At 44.9% G+C, this 19,538-nt stretch overlaps 8 protein-coding genes and 2 non-coding genes across 18 annotated transcripts; 5 read left to right on the forward strand and 5 right to left on the reverse strand.

Annotated features, from left to right (window-relative positions):
- Positions 1-3,816: 3,816 nt before the first annotated feature.
- LOC9657433 lies at positions 3,817-4,197 on the reverse strand. The gene has a single exon (XM_024679113.1). It carries the CDS (start codon positions 4,195-4,197, stop codon positions 3,817-3,819), a length of 381 nt encoding a protein of 126 aa, XP_024534881.1.
- A 61-nt stretch (positions 4,198-4,258) lies between these two features.
- On the reverse strand, positions 4,259-7,006 carry LOC9658377 (polyadenylate-binding protein 2). Its single transcript, XM_024679281.1, has 10 exons — positions 6,867-7,006; positions 6,486-6,814; positions 6,312-6,430; positions 5,600-6,256; positions 5,442-5,519; positions 5,297-5,383; positions 5,095-5,238; positions 4,812-5,033; positions 4,593-4,751; positions 4,259-4,538 (listed from the first exon to the last, which is right to left on the reverse strand). Exons 2-10 carry the CDS (start codon positions 6,754-6,756, stop codon positions 4,356-4,358), a joined length of 1,920 nt encoding a protein of 639 aa, XP_024535049.1. The 5' UTR covers positions 6,757-6,814; positions 6,867-7,006; the 3' UTR covers positions 4,259-4,355.
- Positions 7,007-7,302: 296 nt separating this feature from the next.
- On the forward strand, positions 7,303-9,130 carry LOC9658378 (cyclin-A3-1). The gene is made up of 9 exons (XM_002974214.2): positions 7,303-7,581; positions 7,655-7,755; positions 7,813-7,905; positions 7,956-8,089; positions 8,142-8,294; positions 8,350-8,383; positions 8,448-8,597; positions 8,650-8,778; positions 8,836-9,130. The coding sequence occupies exons 1-9, from the start codon at positions 7,368-7,370 to the stop codon at positions 8,911-8,913; spliced, it is 1,086 nt and encodes a 361-aa protein (XP_002974260.1). The 5' UTR covers positions 7,303-7,367; the 3' UTR covers positions 8,914-9,130.
- A 748-nt stretch (positions 9,131-9,878) lies between these two features.
- LOC9658379 (mitochondrial amidoxime-reducing component 1) lies at positions 9,879-11,318 on the reverse strand. 2 transcript variants are annotated; one of them, XM_002974391.2, is made up of 8 exons: positions 11,115-11,318; positions 10,889-11,041; positions 10,661-10,837; positions 10,522-10,610; positions 10,416-10,480; positions 10,265-10,367; positions 10,101-10,211; positions 9,879-10,046 (listed from the first exon to the last, which is right to left on the reverse strand). In XM_002974391.2, the coding sequence occupies exons 1-8, from the start codon at positions 11,209-11,211 to the stop codon at positions 9,933-9,935; spliced, it is 909 nt and encodes a 302-aa protein (XP_002974437.1). In that variant the 5' UTR covers positions 11,212-11,318; the 3' UTR covers positions 9,879-9,932. The 2 variants fall into 2 exon arrangements, with proteins under 2 accessions (XP_002974437.1, XP_024535051.1); XM_024679283.1 differs by having other exon boundaries at positions 10,661-11,041.
- On the forward strand, positions 11,136-11,708 carry LOC9658380 (early nodulin-93). The gene is made up of 2 exons (XM_002974215.2): positions 11,136-11,240; positions 11,295-11,708. The coding sequence occupies exon 2, from the start codon at positions 11,316-11,318 to the stop codon at positions 11,598-11,600; it is 285 nt and encodes a 94-aa protein (XP_002974261.2). The 5' UTR covers positions 11,136-11,240; positions 11,295-11,315; the 3' UTR covers positions 11,601-11,708.
- Positions 11,709-12,227: 519 nt separating this feature from the next.
- On the forward strand, positions 12,228-16,321 carry LOC9657435 (isoamylase 2, chloroplastic). Of its 7 annotated transcripts, XM_024679374.1 has the most exons (25): positions 12,228-12,317; positions 12,409-12,594; positions 12,662-12,763; positions 12,849-12,931; positions 12,999-13,145; positions 13,188-13,356; positions 13,408-13,509; positions 13,563-13,659; positions 13,713-13,797; positions 13,847-13,983; positions 14,034-14,103; positions 14,158-14,260; positions 14,308-14,423; positions 14,479-14,545; positions 14,591-14,791; positions 14,849-14,973; positions 15,023-15,121; positions 15,179-15,208; positions 15,256-15,283; positions 15,335-15,429; positions 15,480-15,576; positions 15,633-15,715; positions 15,765-15,872; positions 15,932-15,997; positions 16,053-16,321. In XM_024679374.1, the coding sequence occupies exons 1-25, from the start codon at positions 12,258-12,260 to the stop codon at positions 16,156-16,158; spliced, it is 2,562 nt and encodes an 853-aa protein (XP_024535142.1). In that variant the 5' UTR covers positions 12,228-12,257; the 3' UTR covers positions 16,159-16,321. The 7 variants fall into 7 exon arrangements, 6 of the variants coding, with proteins under 6 accessions (XP_024535142.1, XP_024535140.1, XP_024535143.1 ...); XR_002992875.1 differs by having other exon boundaries at positions 14,479-14,791; positions 15,496-15,576; XM_024679372.1 differs by having other exon boundaries at positions 14,479-14,791.
- A 233-nt stretch (positions 16,322-16,554) lies between these two features.
- Positions 16,555-17,386, reverse strand: LOC9657669 (dirigent protein 11). Its single transcript, XM_002974392.2, has 2 exons — positions 17,336-17,386; positions 16,555-17,019 (listed from the first exon to the last, which is right to left on the reverse strand). Exons 1-2 carry the CDS (start codon positions 17,384-17,386, stop codon positions 16,555-16,557), a joined length of 516 nt encoding a protein of 171 aa, XP_002974438.2.
- Positions 17,379-19,291, forward strand: LOC9658381 (ACT domain-containing protein ACR12). 2 transcript variants are annotated; one of them, XM_002974217.2, is made up of 11 exons: positions 17,379-17,575; positions 17,662-17,815; positions 17,869-17,911; positions 17,971-18,087; positions 18,148-18,242; positions 18,384-18,468; positions 18,524-18,580; positions 18,636-18,685; positions 18,755-18,860; positions 18,914-18,982; positions 19,036-19,291. In XM_002974217.2, the coding sequence occupies exons 2-11, from the start codon at positions 17,667-17,669 to the stop codon at positions 19,093-19,095; spliced, it is 831 nt and encodes a 276-aa protein (XP_002974263.2). In that variant the 5' UTR covers positions 17,379-17,575; positions 17,662-17,666; the 3' UTR covers positions 19,096-19,291. The 2 variants fall into 2 exon arrangements, with proteins under 2 accessions (XP_002974263.2, XP_024535069.1); XM_024679301.1 differs by having other exon boundaries at positions 17,379-17,532.
- Positions 19,263-19,336, reverse strand: TRNAV-AAC. The gene has a single exon. It is a non-coding gene; the product is annotated as a tRNA-Val (tRNA).
- Positions 19,337-19,407: 71 nt separating this feature from the next.
- On the forward strand, positions 19,408-19,489 carry TRNAS-GCU. Its single transcript has one exon. It is a non-coding gene; the product is annotated as a tRNA-Ser (tRNA).
- Positions 19,490-19,538: the final 49 nt, after the last annotated feature.

The raw sequence follows: 19,538 nt of genomic DNA on the forward strand, positions 1-19,538 counted from the left end.
CGAGCATCCCCAGTTGGAATGGGATGACGTGTGGCAATCTTGGCCCCAGACGATAGGTCAAATTCAAAGAGATCAGAATACTCCTTCATGAGCTGGTCAACAGCTGCAACACAAAGATCATCGGAGGGATCGGATAAGGGAAGAGCAGAACAAGATGGAAACACAAGAGGAAATAATGGGGGAACAAAAGTAATGGAAGCAGAGGTAGAAGTAGAGGGACGAAGAGGTACGGAAGTGAGAGGAATGGATGAAACATAAGGAAGTATGAGACAAGGGGGAAAAGCCTCAAAGTCACACTTGGTATGATTGTGCTGCAACCAATCCATACCAAGAATGAGGTCAAAAGCTTGACTCGGCACCACCCGCAACGACTGCAACTCAAGCTCGAGATCGCCCACACGCACAACCAGGTCCGCCTCATCTCGTGCACATGCATGTGTACGGCCGTTGCCATAAAGAATGAAAACTGGATCCGCCGCACGACGCAAGTGTAGACGACAACGTGTGGCAATAGGTCGAGCAATAGAAGATAAACTCGAACCTATATCAACCAACACGGAGAGAAGAATAGGAGACCTCTTGTTATAAAAACGAGTTTGGAAAGTAAACACTGGATGAACCGGTGCCGAGTGAACCCCTTGATGATACTCCCGAAAGAAAGATGGAGGGGTCACTAACTTATTCGCGCAAGGTCCCTCCATTACTCGCGCGACTCCTCGTTTCCCGAATGCACCTCAGTATCCAAACCTTCCACCGCAGCAGCACCAACGGGACGTTGCTGACGCCAAGGTCTCCACCCAGGAAATGGAGGTCGCCAATCCGGAAAGCGCCGACAACGCCGTTAAGTATGACCAACTTCATCACACGCCCAGCAACGAATGTCACGGCCACGACCACGTCCTCGCCCTTGTCCTTGGACTCGAGTAGCAGCAGCATCAACCTCCATGGGAACAGGACCATCACTCATAGGAAGTGGAACTGAAGGACGTGTAGCAAGAAGTGGAAGAGGCGACGTCTCATAACGTTGTGCCAAGCGAAGAGCATCGTCAAGAGTGGCAGGAGCAAGTGCATGCACAAGTCCGACAAGATCTTGACGAAGTGCTGGCCACAACATTCCTAGCTTGATCCGCTCCGACATATTTGGCTCCGCACGAAGCAAAAGACTTCGGAAAGAAACGCCAAATTGCATCACCGACTCAGATGGCCCTTGGCGAAGACGATGCAATTGTTGGAAGGCATCATTACAATCGTCAGCGTGTCCGAAGGCGCGTTTGAAGACATCCGAAAGAACACTCCAATTGCCACGAGTAGCTGCGCTCAATCCATTGTACCACTGCAATGCCGTCCCTTGAAGACATGTGGGGAACTCACGCAAACATCGAGCATCATCCCAAGAATGATATGTGGCAATCACCGTGAAGTGATCGAACCAATGGTACACATCATCCCCAGGATTCACACGAAAGAACTCCGGCCGAACGCGAGGATTGGCACCAAAAGCAGGAGGAGTTGTACCATGTGCCGTGAACACCGCCATCAACTGAGTTTGGTTGTTCAATTGCAGACGCATAGCATCAAGCAATTGAACCAATTGCTGCTCTAGAGTCAAAGGAGGAGATTGCGGATCGGCCATGAAAATGAATGAGAAAGAAAGAGCAAAAGAAGAGAAATGACAAAAAGTTGGAAAGAAATGGTAGATCTAGACAATGCAAAAAGCTAGATCTAAACCAAAATCCTGAAAGGAAAGAACAAAAGAAAGGAAATGGAAAAAACTAGATCTAGACAATGCAAAAGCTAGATCTAAACCGAAATCCTAAATCCAAGCACTCCCCAGGAACAATCAAAGGTGCCCCTCACCTCCACCAATGTGAGTGCATGGAATATGGAAAGGGAATACAGAAATGTGCATATCAATTAACCCAAAAACCCTAGCTTATATACAGGAGCGAGTGGTCCGGATTGAAACCAATCCGACGGCTACCAAAATCCACTACGCTAATATTAGTATATGGCATCGTAGCCGTACACTTGGCCCTCACAATGTCCTTTTTTCTCAAAACATTTCCAACAAAAAATGTATATTTTTAAAAATTTAAGTTATAAATATAATTGAAAAACTATTATAAAGATGGGAAGTTTATGTTACTTTTATTGTCCTTTCATATATATCTAATTTTTGGCATTATAACCTTATTCTCTTCAATATAAAACCCTCAATTTTACTCTAAATTTTTTTATTTGTTTTTATAAATGATGTAAAATTTTTAAACTTAAAATTATTCAACTCTTTAAATAATCACAAATTTTATTACCTAAAATACTAATGTGTCCACCTCCCATATAATATTAAATAATTAAATTATATTATCTAAAATTTTATAAATGCAAAAAAATTCTAATCATTTTTATAAAATAGTATTAAATTAAAATTTATTTATTAATAATTATTGTTATAGATTTTTATTGACTTAGATATAGTAAATAGGTAAAATAAATAACATTATGTCTTCCCTGACTATTAAACAAACATTGATATATTATTTGAGGATTTTACTCATTTGTTTTTAATGGTCATGTAAGTAAATCTTTTTTTTGCATGTTTAAAGGCATCATTATAGCCAAGTAAATTAAACTAAGAAATAAGTTTTTAATACTATAATCGATTATAAACCATTTCAAATAACAAGTAAAACTTATTTTTAATGTTTAAAAGAATATTTAATAATGAAAGCATTTATTTTTATGATTTTAAGAAGACAATTTTAAATTTTGTATTTCAAAAAAAAAAAGATTTAAAGTGTTGTTTTTTTAAAGTACTAAGTTCAAAATATAGTCTAAAAGTATTTTAAAAAATTAAACTATGTTTTAGGAATATTCTTAAAGAGTAAAATATTTTGATTAGTGAAAATAGTTTTTTATTTTTTTGAATTGCTTTGATATTCATGTAAATTCTACCATCTAACAAATTTAGATTAATTTTTCGTATAGATTTTAATTTTTTTTACTTTCTTAAATAAGAGTTAATACAAATCTTGAACATTCTTATATACAAATTCAATTTTATCTTGGTTTTATAATTTATATTTTTTGTTTTGATAGTTTTGTTGACCTTTTATAGGATCAAATATAAAACACTATGGATTCAATTCTAAATTTCTAAATAATGTACTTTTAGAGCTTTAAATTAACAAAAGAGGCACCATCTCTACTTTTTATAATTCTTTTGAATTATAATATATATTTCTCCCTTTTCACTTTCAAAATGAATTTTATAATTTGAAAAATTGCACCAAAAATGGTCCTATGAGCCTAATCCCACATTAAAGCCTCCTCCCTCTCGGCACTTTATTTCAAACATTAAGAGTTACCCTCAAGGGGAAAAGGAACTTATATTCCCTGTAACATTGTTGATTATCTCATGAGAGACAACACAATGGCAGTAAACGTCTCCCATATCTGGCTGCTGGATTTAATGGACAAATCTGATCATAGCCCCCTGGCCTTTCGACTACAAACTACAGAGGCTTACCTTAGTACATGACTGCTGAGGACAGCCGCAAGGGACGAGGCGGACGACACTGATGCCAACGAGATTGGACGAAATGGTTATGGCAATCGTCATAGCTGGCAATTATCACATATACATATTTCATCGGACTTTTGTAAATAAAATGAATTAAACAATATATAAATGAAGGCAGCAAATTTATTCCAATATACAGCCAAACGAAATGAATGAATGAATGAATTGTCTCTAAAAATTCCTACAAAAGAATTCTACACAAAACAATCAACCGGTAGATCCAGTCGTCCAGATCAAGGAATCCCAAAGAGAACCAGCACTCCAGCGAGCATCAGCCACACAAGATGGACGAGAAGTAAAGCCCGCCCGGCCATGGCGCCCTTTCCCAAACCTCCTCCATTTCCAGGGCTACAGTAGCCGGTGTGCGAGATCTCCACGCCGTCGCAAGCGGCATCGCGAGAGCCACACCAATACGTCACGCCGTTCGCCCCACACACTGGATCCGCACGCAGGCAGCTCACCGGGCACTCGATCTTGGCGGCATCTCCCCCGTCTAGAACCCTAGAACCTGAATCGATGATCGACAAGCGCTGGCCGTCCTGATCGCCGGAGACGAGCGCCAGAAATGCAAGGAGCTGGAGCGCCCACAAGAGCGAATTCTTCTTCCTTCCCATCGATTCATACCCTAAAACGCGTTCTTTCTTTCGCAACGTTTATTTCTAAGGACGGAGGTTATTAACAATGAGAGAATCAACTTGTACTTAAATCAAAAGAAAAACATCAAAAATTCATTTTAAAGGCCAAAAAGGAAGAAAAAAAATCTCGCTCACGCTCAAGAGAGCTTTGCATTCCTCAACACGTCCATAGCTTCCGCAACCTTGGCCTTGAGTGCTTCAGGCGATTCAATCAAGTGTAACACCTCGGTTTGATCCATCTCCAAAAGCATGCCCGTCACTTTCCCCGCGCACTCGTGCTCCAAGTTATCCACCAGCGGATACAGCTGCTCTCCAAGCATCTGTTCCAGTGCTCACATGAGTATTGTCCCAAGTATCAAAACGATAAAACTTACCACTCGTTGATCGGTTGGTGATGCCGACGCCAAAGCAGAGGCAAGAACATTGATCGGAGGAAGAATTCCAGTCTCGGAGGCTTCTAGCGGCACGGGAAGCATCCCACCCGCATCAGACGAATTCCTAGAGGTCGGAGTGTAACGGAAGTTGCGTCCTCGCTATATTCCATCACCAAAAACCGAAGTTAGTTCTTCCTCTCTTACACAGACACAACATACCTGTTGAGACATCAACTGCGGTGGCTGCTGCTGCTGCTGCTGCTGCTGCTGCTGCTGCTGCTGCTGCTGCTGTTGCTGCTGCGGAGCACCGCCCCTGCGAGCGTTCGGCCGCTGCTGTGGTTGAGGTTGGCGTTGGACAATCGGCAGAGAGTAGAAAGGTAATTGAGGTCCACCGGGCCTCATTCCAGACATCATCTGCTGCTGATACGCGAATCCAGCCGGCTAGAAAAGAAATGGATGTCGTTAGAAAAACCAACGCTTTGATGCAGAGACTCACACTCACTTGAGGTGGAAAAGCTGGCGGATGCTGGCCGTAAAAAACTGGCTGCCCCATCCCTGCTCCAGGGTGAAACATGGGAACACTCGAAGCAACAGCTGGTCCTAGCCCGACCGGAACCCGGAATGGAGCAAACTGCGCTTGAGCAGCCTGTCAAACATTGAATTGATCGTTCGTTAAGAGACCAAGCACGAAGGTTTCTACTCACGTTGAATCGCCGCCTTTCATCGCGCTTTTGGGCCAGCGCGACATAAATCGGCTTATTTGCAACCATCCTACCGTTCATCTCAGTCATCTGTTTTGCCATAAATTAGAAACGACACCGCGTAGAAGTTTGGATGAAAGAGGCGTACCGCTCGGTTGGCTTCTTCTGTCGTGGAGAAGGCCACAAAGCCAGATCCTTTGCTGTGTCCCTGCGGATCCCGCATCACCTACAAGTATTCCAGAAGTCCAAATATATAAGCGTGGCTTGAACACTGGCATAAGAAAGAGAAAGAGATAAACAACTAACCTTGCAGGAGATTATAGTTCCAAACCCGTGGAACAGCTCTCGGAGCTTGTCATCGTCAATGGTGTCATCCAGATTTTTCAAGTAGAGGTTGACGCCTTGATACTTGTCACTCCGCTCCTTCCTCTCCTGGTCGTACCTGGCCCTCAACTCGGCCTCCCTTTCGGACTTTTTCTGAGCCCTTCCCACGTACCACTCCTTGTCATCCATCTTCTTCCCGTTCAACTCTTCTACAGCCAGAGCAGCGTCGTCAGCATTCTCAAAGTTGACAAAGCCAAAGCACTTGGACTTCCCTTCCGGATCCCGCATCACTACCGCGCTGCTAATCGGCCCAAACTCTCCGAAAACCCGCTTCAAATCGTCGTCGGTGGTCGCGTCGCCCAGATTCTTTACATACACATTATTGAACTTTGTGACCCCCCCTGTCAAGTCCCTTTCCTGCCGTCGGACAAAAGGCCCCACAAACACTTGCTTTTCAATCAAAAGCATCCCATTCACTTGTTTAATAGCACTTTGTGCCGCGTCTTCCTGTTCAAACTGGACAAAGCCATAGCCCCTTGACTGACCACTGCTGTCCACGGCCACCTTGCACGAGAGGATGTTCCCAAACTGCGCGAAAGTATCATACAGTGCCTTGTTGTCGATGCTCTTGTCGAGGTTCTGCAAGGCAGAAAAGATCAATGCAGACGCGGAGAACCAAAATAAGCTTGCGTACCTTGATGAAAATGTTTGCCATTCCACTCTTTCGAATGCTGGGGTCCCGATGAGAAAACATGATACGTATCGGCTTCCCATTGACGAGAGAAAAGTTTAGCATCTCCAGCGCTCGGCTGGCTGCAAAGACACCCAAGTAAGAGATACGAGAAAGGAAAACTGAAGCAAAACTTACCATCCTGACCAGTGTTGTAATTGACATAAGCATATCCGAGGGAGCGCTTGGAGATAAGATCCCGACACACCCGAATGGACAGCACTGGAGCAACCTGGTTGAAGACATCGTAGAGCTGGCCCTCAGTCACATTCGGATCCAAATCGCCCACATAGAGTGAAGTCGAGAAGAACTGGTTTGGAGCCGCCGGAGAGACCGGGACAGAGACCGGGACTGGGACTGGCACTGCTCCAGCGCTGCCGGGAGAAGGCTGGACTTGAATCTGAGCCATGGTGTGTTTTTTTTTTCTATTTTTTCCCTCCCCTTTATGATTTTTTTGGTCTTTTTTTCTGCAAAAGAGCACACAGAACTTGAGCTGCTGGAGCGCGATCGACCGCTTACCTGAGCGCCGGCGTGGGAGGAGCGGCCGATCGCAGGGATCAAAACGGCGCCAGCTCCCAGGCGATCAACCCTAAGGGCTACCTTTGTGTTGGAAAACCCTAAACGAAGGCAGAGCGCCGCGTTGCCCTTTGGCGGCGCGGGCAAACTATAACCAGCATTAAAATTTACTAAAATTTTTTAACCCTAAGACAAGAGACACGACGTTCCGGCCGACGGAAACTTTGGCTAAGAGAGATCGAACTCTCGATCATCATTATTAGGGCTACTTTTCAAACATTCCCGCCAAGCAGGCGACACGTGGTGGACATCCGACGGTGTTGCTCACGGGCACTCCCGGCCGTTGATAACCGGGGATTGTGTGAGCTACTTGGCGGGATCGCGACCGCGAGTTTGAAGCACTCATGGAAAAAGAGCGGGCTACCAGGTTTATACATGGGCGAGAGGGAACAAGTTTTCTAGGGTTGGCGCCTCTAGGCTTGATCTATCGGGGGATCCGGTGGCATGGCAGAGAATGCGCAGCGGATGCTCACTCGTGCCGCTGCTAGGAAGTCGCAAGCTGAATCCAAGCGCGCCGCCGTCTCCTCCGATGCCGTTCCTCCAGCGAAGAAGCGTCGGCCGCTAGGGATCTTGCCAAACAGCGCTCCAGGCGTCTCTGCGAAATCCCGGAGCGCGGTTGCCGGGAAGAAAAAAGCCGCCTCAAATGCTCCGGAGGAAGGTATGTCTTTTGGGCTTGCTTGTACCGACCCTTTGCTTAGATCGATGGCTCATGGAAAAGTTTTTCTCCACAGTCGTGCTCAAGGGCGTGAAAGACATCGACGATTCACATGACAATCCTCAAATGTGTAGCGTGTATGCTCCGGATATCTTCGACTACATTCGCAGGAGTGAGGTCAGTGTGCCATTCATCTCTCGGAACTTTTCCTTTCGGTTCTTACGTTCTATACAGGTCAGACAGAAATATAATCCAGACTACATGCAAGTGATCCAGACTGACATCAATGCTAATATGCGAGCTATCCTTGTAGACTGGCTAGTTGAGGTGAGAAGTTCTTTTCTTTCCGCGAGGTAACATAGTCTATGATTGTACAGGTAGCGGAGGAATACAAACTCGTCCCAGATACGCTCTATCTCACAGTTTCTTACGTCGATCAATACCTGTCGGCAAATCATGTCACCCGTCAAACGCTGCAATTGCTTGGAGTTTCCTGTATGCTAATAGCCTCGTAAGTTCGTCGCAACGCGATGTGAAAGCTTATTCTCTAATGGCCTTTCCAGCAAGTACGAGGAGATCTGTGCACCGCAAGTAGAAGACTTTTGCTACATCACAGACAATACTTACACGAGGGAGGAAGTCTTAGACATGGAAAGGAAAGTCTTGCGGCATCTGCGTTTTGATCTCGCTGTCCCTACGACAAAAACTTTTTTAAGGTGCGCGCGATATTTGCAAGCGTTTGATGAGGTTTATATTTGTCTTGTTTTTCAGGAGATTTATCAGAGCTGCTCAAAGTTCTTACCAGGTCGGGATCTCTAGTCTATAATCGCTGTTCGAGTTCCTCTGACGGAGATTTGTCCATGTTTCAGGTCCCGTCACTGCAACTGGAATTCTTGGGGAACTACCTGGCAGAGCTTACGCTGTTGGAATATAACTTTCTGAAATTTTCTTCTTCACTTGTAGCGGCGTCAATTGTTTTTCTGGCCAGGATCACGATAGACTCTTCTGCAAGGCCTTGGGTATGCAATCCTGTATCGCTGTATGCATCACTGACTTGTTTCTGTTGTTCAGAGCACTACATTGCAGCATTACAGTGGATACCGACCGTCACAACTTGAGGCGTGCGTTCTGGCAATTCACGGCCTCCAAACAAAGAGTAGTACACTACCTGGCGTTCGGGAAAAGTACAAGCAGCACAAGGTATAATCGATTCTGTGCAGTGCAATTCAATCGCTTGACATTCCTGAACGCTTGCAGTTCAAGTGCGTGGCTACTCTACAGCCGCCTCCCGTGCTGTTCTTCCAATACTTCGACGATAGCACGCTAGAGAGCTAGTTATATGTGACCGGACTGTCACTACTTCGTCGACTGTGGGCTTAGAAGGCGAGCCGAGCGGCATATTTAACTTCTCCTTGCGAGCTGGAGAAACTTTCTGCCAGTCTCCGCTGAAACTAATCATCGCGTTGCGCGATAAGTGCTGTAAATTCGTTTTTTGGAAGGCTGCTCCAGCGAGCCTCTGGAATCAACTCTCATATAGCTATGTTTTTTTCCAGCAACTTTTGATAGATGCTTGAGCTTTCTGGGCTCACTCTTAAGCAGCTATCCCTTTATTGGCGAGCCACAGGAAGGACAATACCTGAAGCTTGGGCTCAAGGGAGTGGAGCAAGACCAGCATTTGAGCGGGGCTTTGCTTTCTTCCATGAACTTAGAACTTAGATCAGCTCCAGGTGAGCGCGGCTGAATGGTTGCTACATCTGCAGGAACTAGGAGGCCACAATCATTGCAGGAAATTCCAGGCCCTTTGGCCGGCCACCTCCACACGGGCACAAAGAACGCCTTCAACACCTTGTCATAATCCACTAGGTCTGCAGGCCCTCCACAACGAAGACACCGTGCGGCATTTCTTTCAAGTACCTTTCGGACCTCGGCTGAGACTCCACCCAGGAAGAAGAAGAACATGGCAAAGAGCTAACCAAAACCCCAGTATGTGAGTAAAGTTATGCTTGCTTTTTTGCCTTTTTCATGAGGTGGCAGTGGAGTTTCATGCAAAATTGTGGGCTGTTAGTTCGTGCAGATGTAGTAACATTCTACCTCATTTCATTTTAAGATCATGGAAAAAAATTAAAGTTCCACTCGAATGCTAGTTTTGCTCATCTCCCTTGGAAGCAAAGCTTCAGATATTGTCTTTTTTTGCTCAATAATAGAGTTCATAATATATCCCATCGCAACGAGTGTCCAAGGTCGGCTCAACTTCCATGTCTCTTGGTTGACTGTACGCATCTGCAAGTAAGTTCAAGCGGTGGAATTCCAAGTTTTGTGTAACGTTTTGTTCAAATGGTATTTTTTTCACAACTTCACACAGATGGGACTTGCAAAGTTTCCTCCACTCGAACTGGATCTCCAACACGAACTAACTCGTTCTTCTTCGCCATGGACTCCACGCAAACAGCGTTTTGGCCGAAGAAAACCTGCACTTGTAAACAAAGGTCAGGCAAGTTATGTTAACGTTTCAAAGAACTTACCTTGTTTTTCACAGATTGAACAGCGCATAGCATCTCTCCCTTGCGGAACTCCATGAGTGTCAAGGTCGGCTCGGCTCCCATCTCGGTTGTCTCTTGGTTGATTGTAGGTATCTACAAGTAAGTTCAAACAGTGGGAATCCCAAGTTCTCTAAGCTCAGGCGAACCTTGCATCTGGAACAAAGCTTTACTCCGTGAAAGGTCAGGTCTTTGATCTTAAACGTCCGCCAGGTATCCTCTGCGAAGGGTTCGCAGCCCTCGACGATTATACTGCACAGAGGTAAATGCAAACAAAACCAGACAGCAAAATCTTCTTACTTTGGCCTGAACCGATTCATAGGAAGTTGATTCCGCAAGCGCTTGTTCACAGCGTCAAGAGAAGCCTGCGGAAGATCAAAGAGAGAACTTTGGGCTAGAAACGAACCTGGGAAGCAACGAGAAATGGAAAACCATCGGTGAAGGAGGCTTTGTATCCGTCAGCATACTCGGTATCAGTCGGTCGCTCCATCGCAGCTATCACCACGCACTTGTCTGCGTTTAAATCTCTGTCAAACATTTCTTACCAGGATCTAGACGCACAAGGTGGCAAGTTCTTCCAAGATAAGCGGAGAACCACTTGTGTGCTGCTGTTCCCTCGTCCAGTGCTACGCCAGACCACTCCCACACCGAAGCATGGACTTTCTCTTTGCTGCCAAACAAAGGGACTTGAAGCGTGGTCTCCATTCCCGGGGCTTGGAATGCTACGAAGAAGAAAGAGTAAGTTCTTTTTTTCTTGTGCTCCTTCTGCTTACACACTGAAGAATTCGCTGGTAGAGACTGTAGAGGAGCAGTGAAAAGCTCGGGAGGCATAATTGGCTGGATCAAAGCAAGCTTTGGCTCCACTCTTTGGGTGAGCATCCTTCCTCTGTCATTGACAACAAGCCAGTGCCTATCCCATCGAAATCCTGTTCTTCAAGGATTAGTTTTCTTCGTTTTTTCGCAGGCAATGCGAGCTCCAAGAAATTCATTCAATCTTACCAGTCGGGCAGATCGCGGCAGCGTCAATCTCGATCCCTTTGCACGACTTGACTGGGTAGACAAAGAGCGACTTGACGACCATGGCCGAGTCCTCCATAGCCACCGCTAGAGAAGCTTCTATCGAAGGTTCGATCCAAACTCTATTATCTGGTGTCGTGTAAATGGGCGAGACGGCTCTAGGGCTTTGCGGAGGAGACGACAATGGCGGAGGATCAAGCGCAAGCGCGAGCTCGCGAGAGGATGGAGGCGACCAACCAAGCGACGATAGCGGGCGCCAAGGGCGCGCTTCTGTCGACGGCGATCACTGCTCCAATTGTGCTCTTGTCGGCGCGGAAATTCGAGTGGGTGAGGAAGAATATCAAGCCCACTGGGCGGGCGATCCTGGTTTGCTTCCCAGCGGTGGGGACGTTCTTCGTTGTGGCGGATAAATCGATCCTTAAGAGCGCCCGCGATACATCGCTCGCCAGGATCCAGAACAAAACCTAGATAAAAATGAAATTGTTTTTAACCCTTTGGGTTTGGAATGCCACATTTAGGTATGGGTTTTTGGAAAAATTCTTTCTAGCAAAATTTGAGTTTCGCACTTAGACTTTTTTTTTTTTTTTTCTGATGTAGTGCTCACACTTCAGGCACCGGCAGGTCGGGCGGCATGGTTTGCGTTCCTTGTGTGTTGTATTTTCATGTTATGATTTAACAATGGCTTGCTTGTTTGGAATCTTTTTCATCGCTGAAAAATTCTTGTGTGGTTTTAAGCCGGGCGTGATGAACAGCTCTGGTATTCGTATGAGCAGTTTTGTCTGCAGCATTCTCAACGGCGTGGACGCCCACGGTACAGAGCAAACACTCCATCTCGCCTACGACAAGCTCGTAAAAGAACCTTCTCTTATGGCATTGACTGTGTTGACTTTTTATTGACTTTCATTGACTTTATGAACGTGAACTTATCCGATTTTGAGCGGAGATCTCGATTGAACTCAAGGATCCGGGTGGCGCTCCTGCAGCCTGAATATTTCTGGATTATTGACTTTCAATGATACCGTTTCATTAGGGTTTACAACTCAAAAGACTTTGCATTGAATTAGTTTGACCTAAGAGTTTAATATATTTGCCACACGGATCACCTGGAGCTGCCAGGAGCATAGGATGGATATGGCGCTGCGAGGCCTAGGCGATTCCATGGCGGCGCGTCTTGACCTTGGAAATGTAAGTATTTGTAGCTCGGGCTTGTGAATCTGCCTGCTTGGCTCAAGAAATCTCTCTGATCGCATTGCATTGCGTGAAATTTCGGGTCTAGGTGTTACTCCCCGCTCGCTCCTCGCGGAGATGGGGGAGACCGACACTCGATCGGAAGTGTCGAAGTGGCTGGAGTGGGAGGTGTCGAGCACAAGGGCAAAACTCTGGCGTTCCTACACAAGAACAGGATAGAAAATCTCAGCAGGATGGGGCTCAGTATATGTTTCACGCCGAAAGTGGTGGCCAGGTCCGTGAATTTTCTTTTTTTCTTTTTTTGCACGAGAACATCGTGTGATCGTGAATTTCTACTGAAGGTCAGAGTTTCTGTCCAAGAGAACTCGCTAAAATACATGGTGAATGTTGAGGCGAACTTACCCGATATCTTTCCAGGCGAGTCTCCTATTCTTCTTCACTGGGTAACTTTTTGTTTTGTTTTGTTTTGTTTTGTGTTTTTTTTTTTTTTTTTTTTTCACGAACGTCTAGACTCTGGTAACTTGACAGGGCCTCTTCAGGTCTGATTCCACTGACTGGGTGCTTCTTGAGCCCAACGATGCTCCTGCGAGTACAAAATTTCTTGGTGGAAAGTAAGAAAAGTTCTCTCATATCAATTATCTGCGTTAAACATAGATTTTATTTGATTTGTTCGCACAGAAACGAGGCAATGCAAACACCTATGCAGCAGCTCGCATCCTGTGTTCAAACTCTACAGCTCGAGCTTCCTTTAAACATGGCACCTTTTTACGTTAGCTTCGTCCTCTGCAAGCCAGCGTCCAAGGACAGCGAAGACATGTGGATCAAGTAGGCCTTTTCTCCCTGCATCGTGTTCTAACGTTTCCTCAGAAGCAACTCCGGCTCAAACTTTTGCGTCCCTTTGGGACTGCGCACTGGACGCCCCGATCCTCTCGGCGTAACTCTAGAAGCGGATGGTTCCGCTAACTTTGCTCTGTATTCCAAAAATGCTGCAAACGTTACGCTCTGCCTCTATGGCCCGGAAGACATTGAGCCAGCAGTAAGTTCCTGTGCGTATGTTTTCTTCTTGTTAACATTCCTAAGTGTATAGATGGAAATTGATCTCGAGTCTGTCACTCATAGAACTGGAGACGTCTGGCACGTACAACTTCCAAGCATTGAAGGTTTTATCAGCTATGGTTACAGATGTAGAGTGAGTGGCGATCTCGTTTATCAGATCAAGTTACTAACAGGTATTCCAAACAGGGTGATGAAACCTGGGAAAATGGGAATCGTTTCCATAAGCGTCGCATTCTATTAGACCCTTACGCCAAGTTTGTTTCTCCATTCATCCCAGGCCAAGGTACTGAGCTTTTGTTCTTTTTCTCCCTGAAAATATGAAGTGTTATCGTGTAGAGGAACTGCCATCGCCTGCTACTGCTCTAGGCTTACTGCCAACAAATGTGCCGACGTTTGACTGGGAAGAGGAATCATCCCCTTGGTATTAGATTCCAAAACCATTGCTAGTTTCTAATGTATGAGCTTTTCAGTATTCCCCTGGAACAAGTTGTTGCCTACAGACTAGATGTCGCAGGGTTTACAAGTCATTCCTCCTGTGGGCTGGACGAGCGATTGCGTGGTACATTTTTGGGACTGGTTGAAAAGATATCACATTTTCAGTCTCTTGGTAAGAAGGCAGGCTAAGGTTCGTTTTGCTAATTCTGGTTGAACATGAAGGTGTTAATACGGTTATTGTACGTCCAATTTTCTCTTACGATAGATCTCAAGGTCCCTATTATCCTTTCAGGTATGAAATCTCAAACTGAAATAATTTGATTCGACTTTTCAATGCTTTTCATAGCTTTTTCTCTCCAATGGAAGACTATGGTTCTGGTAGTAGTAGTCTGGATGCAAGCATCTCCTTCAAGGAAATGGTGAAAGCGCTACACAAAAATGGCATTGAGGTGACGCTGCTCTTTGTTTTGTTTTCTCTAAAGGTTATTTTATGTAGTTGATCTTGGACGTGGTGTATACACACACTTCTGAGAAAGGAGACGAGGATCCGGAAACTGTATCTTTTCGTGGAATTGATAATCAAACTTACTACATTCTTGACAAACAAAAACGGTATGCAAGTCATTTCATTCAAGGTGTTTATAGTTCCGTGTCGTTAAATGCTTAGGATTTTGCAATCAAAGTTCGGTGCTGCGAACGTTTTCAACTGTAACCATCCTGCGGTACACAAAGTGGTGAGTGTGGATTCCTTTTTGTATTACAGCTTCCTTGTTTTTCAGGTTGTGGATAGTTTACGTTATTGGGTCGAAGAATACCATGTAGACGGATTTTGTTTTGTCAATGCTCGTGATCTCACGAGAGGACCGCATGGAGAGGAGCTCTCTCGGCCACTTCTTCTCGAAGCTATCACTTTTGATCCCGTCCTTGCATCTACGAAACTGATTGCGGATCCGTACTCACCATTGTCTTCTGTTCCCGAGGTAATTCATGTGTAAGTTTGTTTCTCACTCTGTTTCCTCTGTGTTTTATTCTTCCAGCCTCTCAAGTTTCCACACTGGAAACGGTGGTGCGAATGCAACATAAACTTTCAAATGGATATGACTAGTTTCTTTCGAGGTGAACAAGGAAAGTTGAGTGATCTCGCAACCAGAATTTGCGGAAGGTATGATTAATAACTTTTCAGTAAGATTAAGAAAGTGCTTTCTTTCCAGTGCTGATATGTTTGCAGATGAGCGAGGGCCATCTTTTTCTCTAAACCACATAACGAATGCATATGGGTTCTCAAGGCTATCAGATTCAACATCTAACAGGTTAGAAGAAACATGATATGCTTTCAGAGGACTGATAAATTATGTTACAATCAACAGTGAAAATGCGTGTGTGTCTCAGAAAACAAGGTAAGCATTGTTTTCGTTGTGTGTGTTTGAACTAACGTTCTTAGCAGCAAAACGGAGCCAAATGTCGAACTTCAGGTATTTTAGACCCCGAAAATTGATTGTGCCTCATTTCCTACTCCTTTGCAGCTCCACAATCTTCTTGTTACACAATTCTTGTCGCGAGGGACCCCCGTCTTAAATATGGGAGATGAATATGGACTTTTAGACGACGGCAAGGCTATGTAAGACTGTTTGTTTTTAGAGCAGTTCTTTATCTAACACAAAATGTTAGACAATTTGACTGGCAGAAGCTAGCCTCCGCAACGCACACAGTTAATCTTATTTCATCTCTTTCTTTATTGCGAAGTCAACACGAGAGCCTATTACAGGTTTTAACATATGGCACGCGATCTCAATATCCCATCTGTGTTTTTACTTGTGGCAGAAGAACAAGTACGTAAGTTCAGAAATGATCACATGGCACGGAGCAACATATGAGGAAGAACCTCTATGGACTGATCCAAACAGGTACAGTTCGTATATTTCGGAAAACTAACCTTGACAAATTCACTTGCAGTAAATTTCTCGCTGTCACTCTGGAAGACAATGATACTGGTGATCTCTGCATAGCTTTCAATGCAAGAGATGATGTCGTTGAATTGACTCTCACAGAAGAAGCAACATGGTATGCTAAGCTTGATCTTAGAATAAATCCCTCATTGTTTGTGTGTTTTGTTATTGCAGGCTTAGAATCATAGACACCACCTTACCTTACCCAGAAACTATTGTTCTTAATGGAGCAGAACTAAGGTTGCCAGTTTCTGTAGTTACTTTCTCAAAGCATCTCACATTTTGTTTTCTTCAGCTCCGAAGCCGGCACCTCCAACGCCGGTGCCTCCTACAGTGTACAGCCATTCAGTGTTGTGGTGCTACGAGCAGGAAAATGCCAAGAACTAAAAGACCAAACTTGAGTGACTAGAAAGCTATGAATGGGATTTTTGGTTTGAGGCCTTTGCGACTTTAGAATCCTTTTGACAAACCATATGATTCCAATTCACAACATTAAGCCCATACCATATCTGTTTGAATTTACAGTCCACTTGGGCCGAACTTAAGAGCATGCCCACTTGAATCTACTTTTCTCCCTTACACACTCTCACTCATCTTCAATCTTTTGGTAATATTTACCTGCTAGAAGTGAAGGATAGAGGATGTGAGTCTCCGTCAACTTTTTCAGAATGACACTCATACACAGACGAAGAAAAGAAAGAAGACGAGAAGTATCAAACTTTTGCAAGCTTTTAATTTAATCAATAACTTCATAATTATAAAATACGTTGAGATCGCGTATAGTTATTCCATTGCTATCACTCAAATGGAGGCCAGAAGACGTTCAAATCTACGCTGTAAGTCGTGTTGGTCGTCCTTATATCAACAGGAGTACTGCTCGCGAATCCCTGTGCAAAGAGAAAATCACCAGTTCCACCAGAGATTGGAGCAACATCCTTCTTGGTGGGATCAATCTCGGAAGAAAACGTGAGCGTTCCCTTGTATTTCCCTTCGGTGAGCCGGATGGTGAACGCCCAGCAAGTGCTAAGCCCATCCAGCTTACACACACTGCCAGTCCCACGGATTGATCCAATTACCTTGGAGTTAAAGTCCGGGGTCACGGTAACGGGGTCGTCAAACACGATCATCGTGCCGTACGGGCCGCTGACCGGCGTGATCCCGGTCCCAATGTTTGTGAGGCCCAAGATGAGGATGAAATCGGTGACGTTGAGCCGGTCTTGCCAGAAGATTTGGAATTTGTCCGAAGTATATCCCTTGGGAACCTTGCAAGCCACAACACAGAGAGCAATGCTAAGGAGGATTATGAAAGAAATGCTTGAGATCTTTGCCATCTCTTCCTTGTTTTTCTACGAGCTGAGAGATCAAAGCCTGGATTGGATTTCTAGCTTGGGACCTTGGAGATATTAATATGCGGTAGAAATTCCTTTGACAAACATATGGTTCCAATTATCATAGGAATCAAATTATGATTCAAAGGTGACCAGAAACATGGGACTAAAGAACAATTAGCAAGCTTCCATGTGTAGATAAGAAGATGCCAAAAGCATATTTTCGAACGTGATATTTTTACCCTTTTACCCTTGCCTCGCTGGCATCATCTGGATCGTTGGATCCCAGCGCTTTGGACATTAGGGATTGCGTTTAGTCTCTGTGGAGGGGGCGAGAGCTTCAAGCGGTCGGGCGCGCGCTCGCTCGCTCGCTCGCTCGGTCGAGCGGATCGGCTAGTCCTAGCTCGTCAGGTTTCTCTGTTGCCGATCCGGATTCTCGGCTCTGGGGTTTGATATTCTCCTCTTTGATCGCTCCGGCACCCCACGCATTGTACTGTTTCTTCCTTGTCGTCTCCTTCTCTCTCGCGTGCTGGCTTTGGCGAGGCTGCATTTTGATTTCTCCTGTGTGCTCGCCAGGAATCATGGCATCGGCGATGCTTGGGAGCTGCTGCGCGACACTCCCGTGCAAAATTTCCGCCAGGCAGCAGCTCTTCCTCCACGAATTACGCGGCCGACGCAGCTGGAGTCCTCCCAGGCTCGGTCAGTTCTTGAATTTGTCGACGAATCGAAGGTGTGTAGCTCCTTTTTTTCCAAGTAAGGTTCTACTGGATTGTCTTCTTTCAGGATTTACTGTGCGCTATCAAGTGAATCCACGACAACAAAAAAGGTGAATAGCTCGATCTTATCTTCTCGAAGTAAGACTCAAGGCTTAAGCATGCTTTCCAGGAAGTTGAAGAGGAGGAAGTTCCATTGCCTATTGTTGTAATCGACCAGGATGCTGATCCTCACACCACTGTTGTCGAAGTTAGCTTTGGCGATCGGCTTGGGGCACTGCTTGACACGGTGAGTGTCATCTCTTAATTTTTCTATAACAGAGAAGTAAGCGTTTCTTCCTTTGTTCAGATGAAATCGCTGCGAGATCTTGGATTAACTGTGGTCAAGGGGAACGTAAAGATGGTTGGAAATACCAGGCGCAACAGGTTCTCCATCACACGCGCGTAAGCTACTTAAAGTCCCATTTTTCTTGAGTTGGATGGTTATTTCGTCTTAGATACGACGTTCGAGCGGTGCTTTCAGGGATTATAGAGAGATTTGGATTTGGATGCTTCCAATTTGATCGCTCATCCTTGCTTTGGCAGGGATAATGGTCGGAAGGTTGAGGATCCCGAGCTGCTGGAGTCCATTCGCCTGACGATTATTGACAACCTCTTGAAGTACCATCCAGTATGGCGATTTCGTTTTCTCTTTTCTTTGAAGATTTCATTTGATGTTTGTGCAGGAGTCGAGTGCTCGATTAGCCATGGGAGAAGCTTTCGGCATTAAACCACCGAAGAAGGTATAGTCTACTTGGATTTCCTGTATGCATTCGAAACTCTGGCTATCGGCTGCAGCAAGAGATTCAAACTTTTATCACCATCAAAGAAGATGGTTCAGATAAAAGGTTAGAAGATGAAGCTCATCTTGATTATTTTGTTTTACGTTCGCGTTTGTTCTCTTCTTTGTGCTGCAGCTTACTGACAATTGAGACCGCAGATAAACCTGGTCTCATGATTGAGATTCTCAAAATCATCAATGATATTAGCGTGTCTGTCGAATCAGCTGAAATGGATACTGAGGTACACTCTCTTATACAGATCTCATCATGCATCATACTTTTTCGTTCATCCAGGGTCTAATTGCGAAAGACAAGTTTCATGTTAGCTATGGAGGGAAAGCTCTGAGCAAATCGCTGTCCCAGGTATGCAAGTAGTTTCATACTTTCTTCCTTTCCTTAATTCAACATCATCACAGGTTTTAACCAATTGCTTGAGGTACTACCTCAGAAGGCCCGTGGAAGAGGAGAGCTACTAAAGTTACTATAAATCCTTCTCCACAACATATAGCTATATATCAAAACCTCACTCCGTCCTAGTACGAGACATGCTTGCAAGCCGGGGGATTCTCTTCATAAACTCCGCAGCAAGTGTCCAAGATATCAAAGCTAATGGTATCAATGAAATTGCCAAAAAATAAAGCCTTGGCTTCATCCAGGTTCGAACTGGAGACCTTCAGTGTGTTAGACTGACGTGATGACCAACTACACCATGAAACCAATGTGCTCTTTGTTGGAAAGACAATATTTAAATTTGAGTTTTGGCAGGTTTTTGTCATTCTCATGACTAAGTTGCTTTGGCCGAGTGGTTAAGGCGTGTGCCTGCTAAGTACATGGGGTTTTCCCGCGAGAGTTCGAATCTCTCAGGCAACATTTTCGAAATTAAAATATTCTACACTTGCTTTAATTCAAAGTAAAACCA

Source organism: Selaginella moellendorffii, unplaced genomic scaffold (assembly GCF_000143415.4).
Source record: "Selaginella moellendorffii unplaced genomic scaffold, v1.0 SELMOscaffold_24, whole genome shotgun sequence".
Taxonomy (NCBI): Eukaryota; Viridiplantae; Streptophyta; class Lycopodiopsida; order Selaginellales; family Selaginellaceae; genus Selaginella; species Selaginella moellendorffii.

Coding starts and splice junctions, on each gene's coding strand:
- LOC9657433 (XM_024679113.1), bottom strand. CDS start 4,197: ATGGGAAGGAAGAAGAATTCGCTCTTGTGGGCGCTCCAGCTCCTTGCA.
- LOC9658377 (XM_024679281.1), bottom strand. CDS start 6,756: ATGGCTCAGATTCAAGTCCAGCCTTCTCCCGGCAGCGCTGGAGCAGTG. Junction 6,431..6,485: donor TTACAACACTGGTCAGGATG/GTAAGTTTTGCT, acceptor GTGTCTTTGCAG/CCAGCCGAGCGCTGGAGATG. Junction 4,539..4,592: donor CACCAACCGATCAACGAGTG/GTAAGTTTTATC, acceptor GCACTGGAACAG/ATGCTTGGAGAGCAGCTGTA.
- LOC9658378 (XM_002974214.2), top strand. CDS start 7,368: ATGGCAGAGAATGCGCAGCGGATGCTCACTCGTGCCGCTGCTAGGAAG. Junction 7,756..7,812: donor ACTACATTCGCAGGAGTGAG/GTCAGTGTGCCA, acceptor CGTTCTATACAG/GTCAGACAGAAATATAATCC. Junction 8,384..8,447: donor CTGCTCAAAGTTCTTACCAG/GTCGGGATCTCT, acceptor TCCATGTTTCAG/GTCCCGTCACTGCAACTGGA.
- LOC9658379 (XM_024679283.1), bottom strand. CDS start 11,211: ATGGAGGACTCGGCCATGGTCGTCAAGTCGCTCTTTGTCTACCCAGTC. Junction 10,481..10,521: donor CATTTCTCGTTGCTTCCCAG/GTTCGTTTCTAG, acceptor GATCTTCCGCAG/GCTTCTCTTGACGCTGTGAA. Junction 10,368..10,415: donor ATGAATCGGTTCAGGCCAAA/GTAAGAAGATTT, acceptor ACCTCTGTGCAG/TATAATCGTCGAGGGCTGCG.
- LOC9658380 (XM_002974215.2), top strand. CDS start 11,316: ATGGCGGAGGATCAAGCGCAAGCGCGAGCTCGCGAGAGGATGGAGGCG.
- LOC9657435 (XM_024679372.1), top strand. CDS start 12,258: ATGGATATGGCGCTGCGAGGCCTAGGCGATTCCATGGCGGCGCGTCTT. Junction 14,104..14,157: donor GGTCCCTATTATCCTTTCAG/GTATGAAATCTC, acceptor TGCTTTTCATAG/CTTTTTCTCTCCAATGGAAG. Junction 15,577..15,632: donor AACACGAGAGCCTATTACAG/GTTTTAACATAT, acceptor TACTTGTGGCAG/AAGAACAAGTACGTAAGTTC.
- LOC9657669 (XM_002974392.2), bottom strand. CDS start 17,386: ATGTCCAAAGCGCTGGGATCCAACGATCCAGATGATGCCAGCGAGGCA. Junction 17,020..17,335: donor ATGATGCCAGCGAGGCAAGG/GTAAAAGGGTAA, acceptor GTGGCTTGCAAG/GTTCCCAAGGGATATACTTC.
- LOC9658381 (XM_002974217.2), top strand. CDS start 17,667: ATGGCATCGGCGATGCTTGGGAGCTGCTGCGCGACACTCCCGTGCAAA. Junction 18,469..18,523: donor ACCTCTTGAAGTACCATCCA/GTATGGCGATTT, acceptor ATGTTTGTGCAG/GAGTCGAGTGCTCGATTAGC. Junction 18,686..18,754: donor GAAGATGGTTCAGATAAAAG/GTTAGAAGATGA, acceptor TTTGTGCTGCAG/CTTACTGACAATTGAGACCG.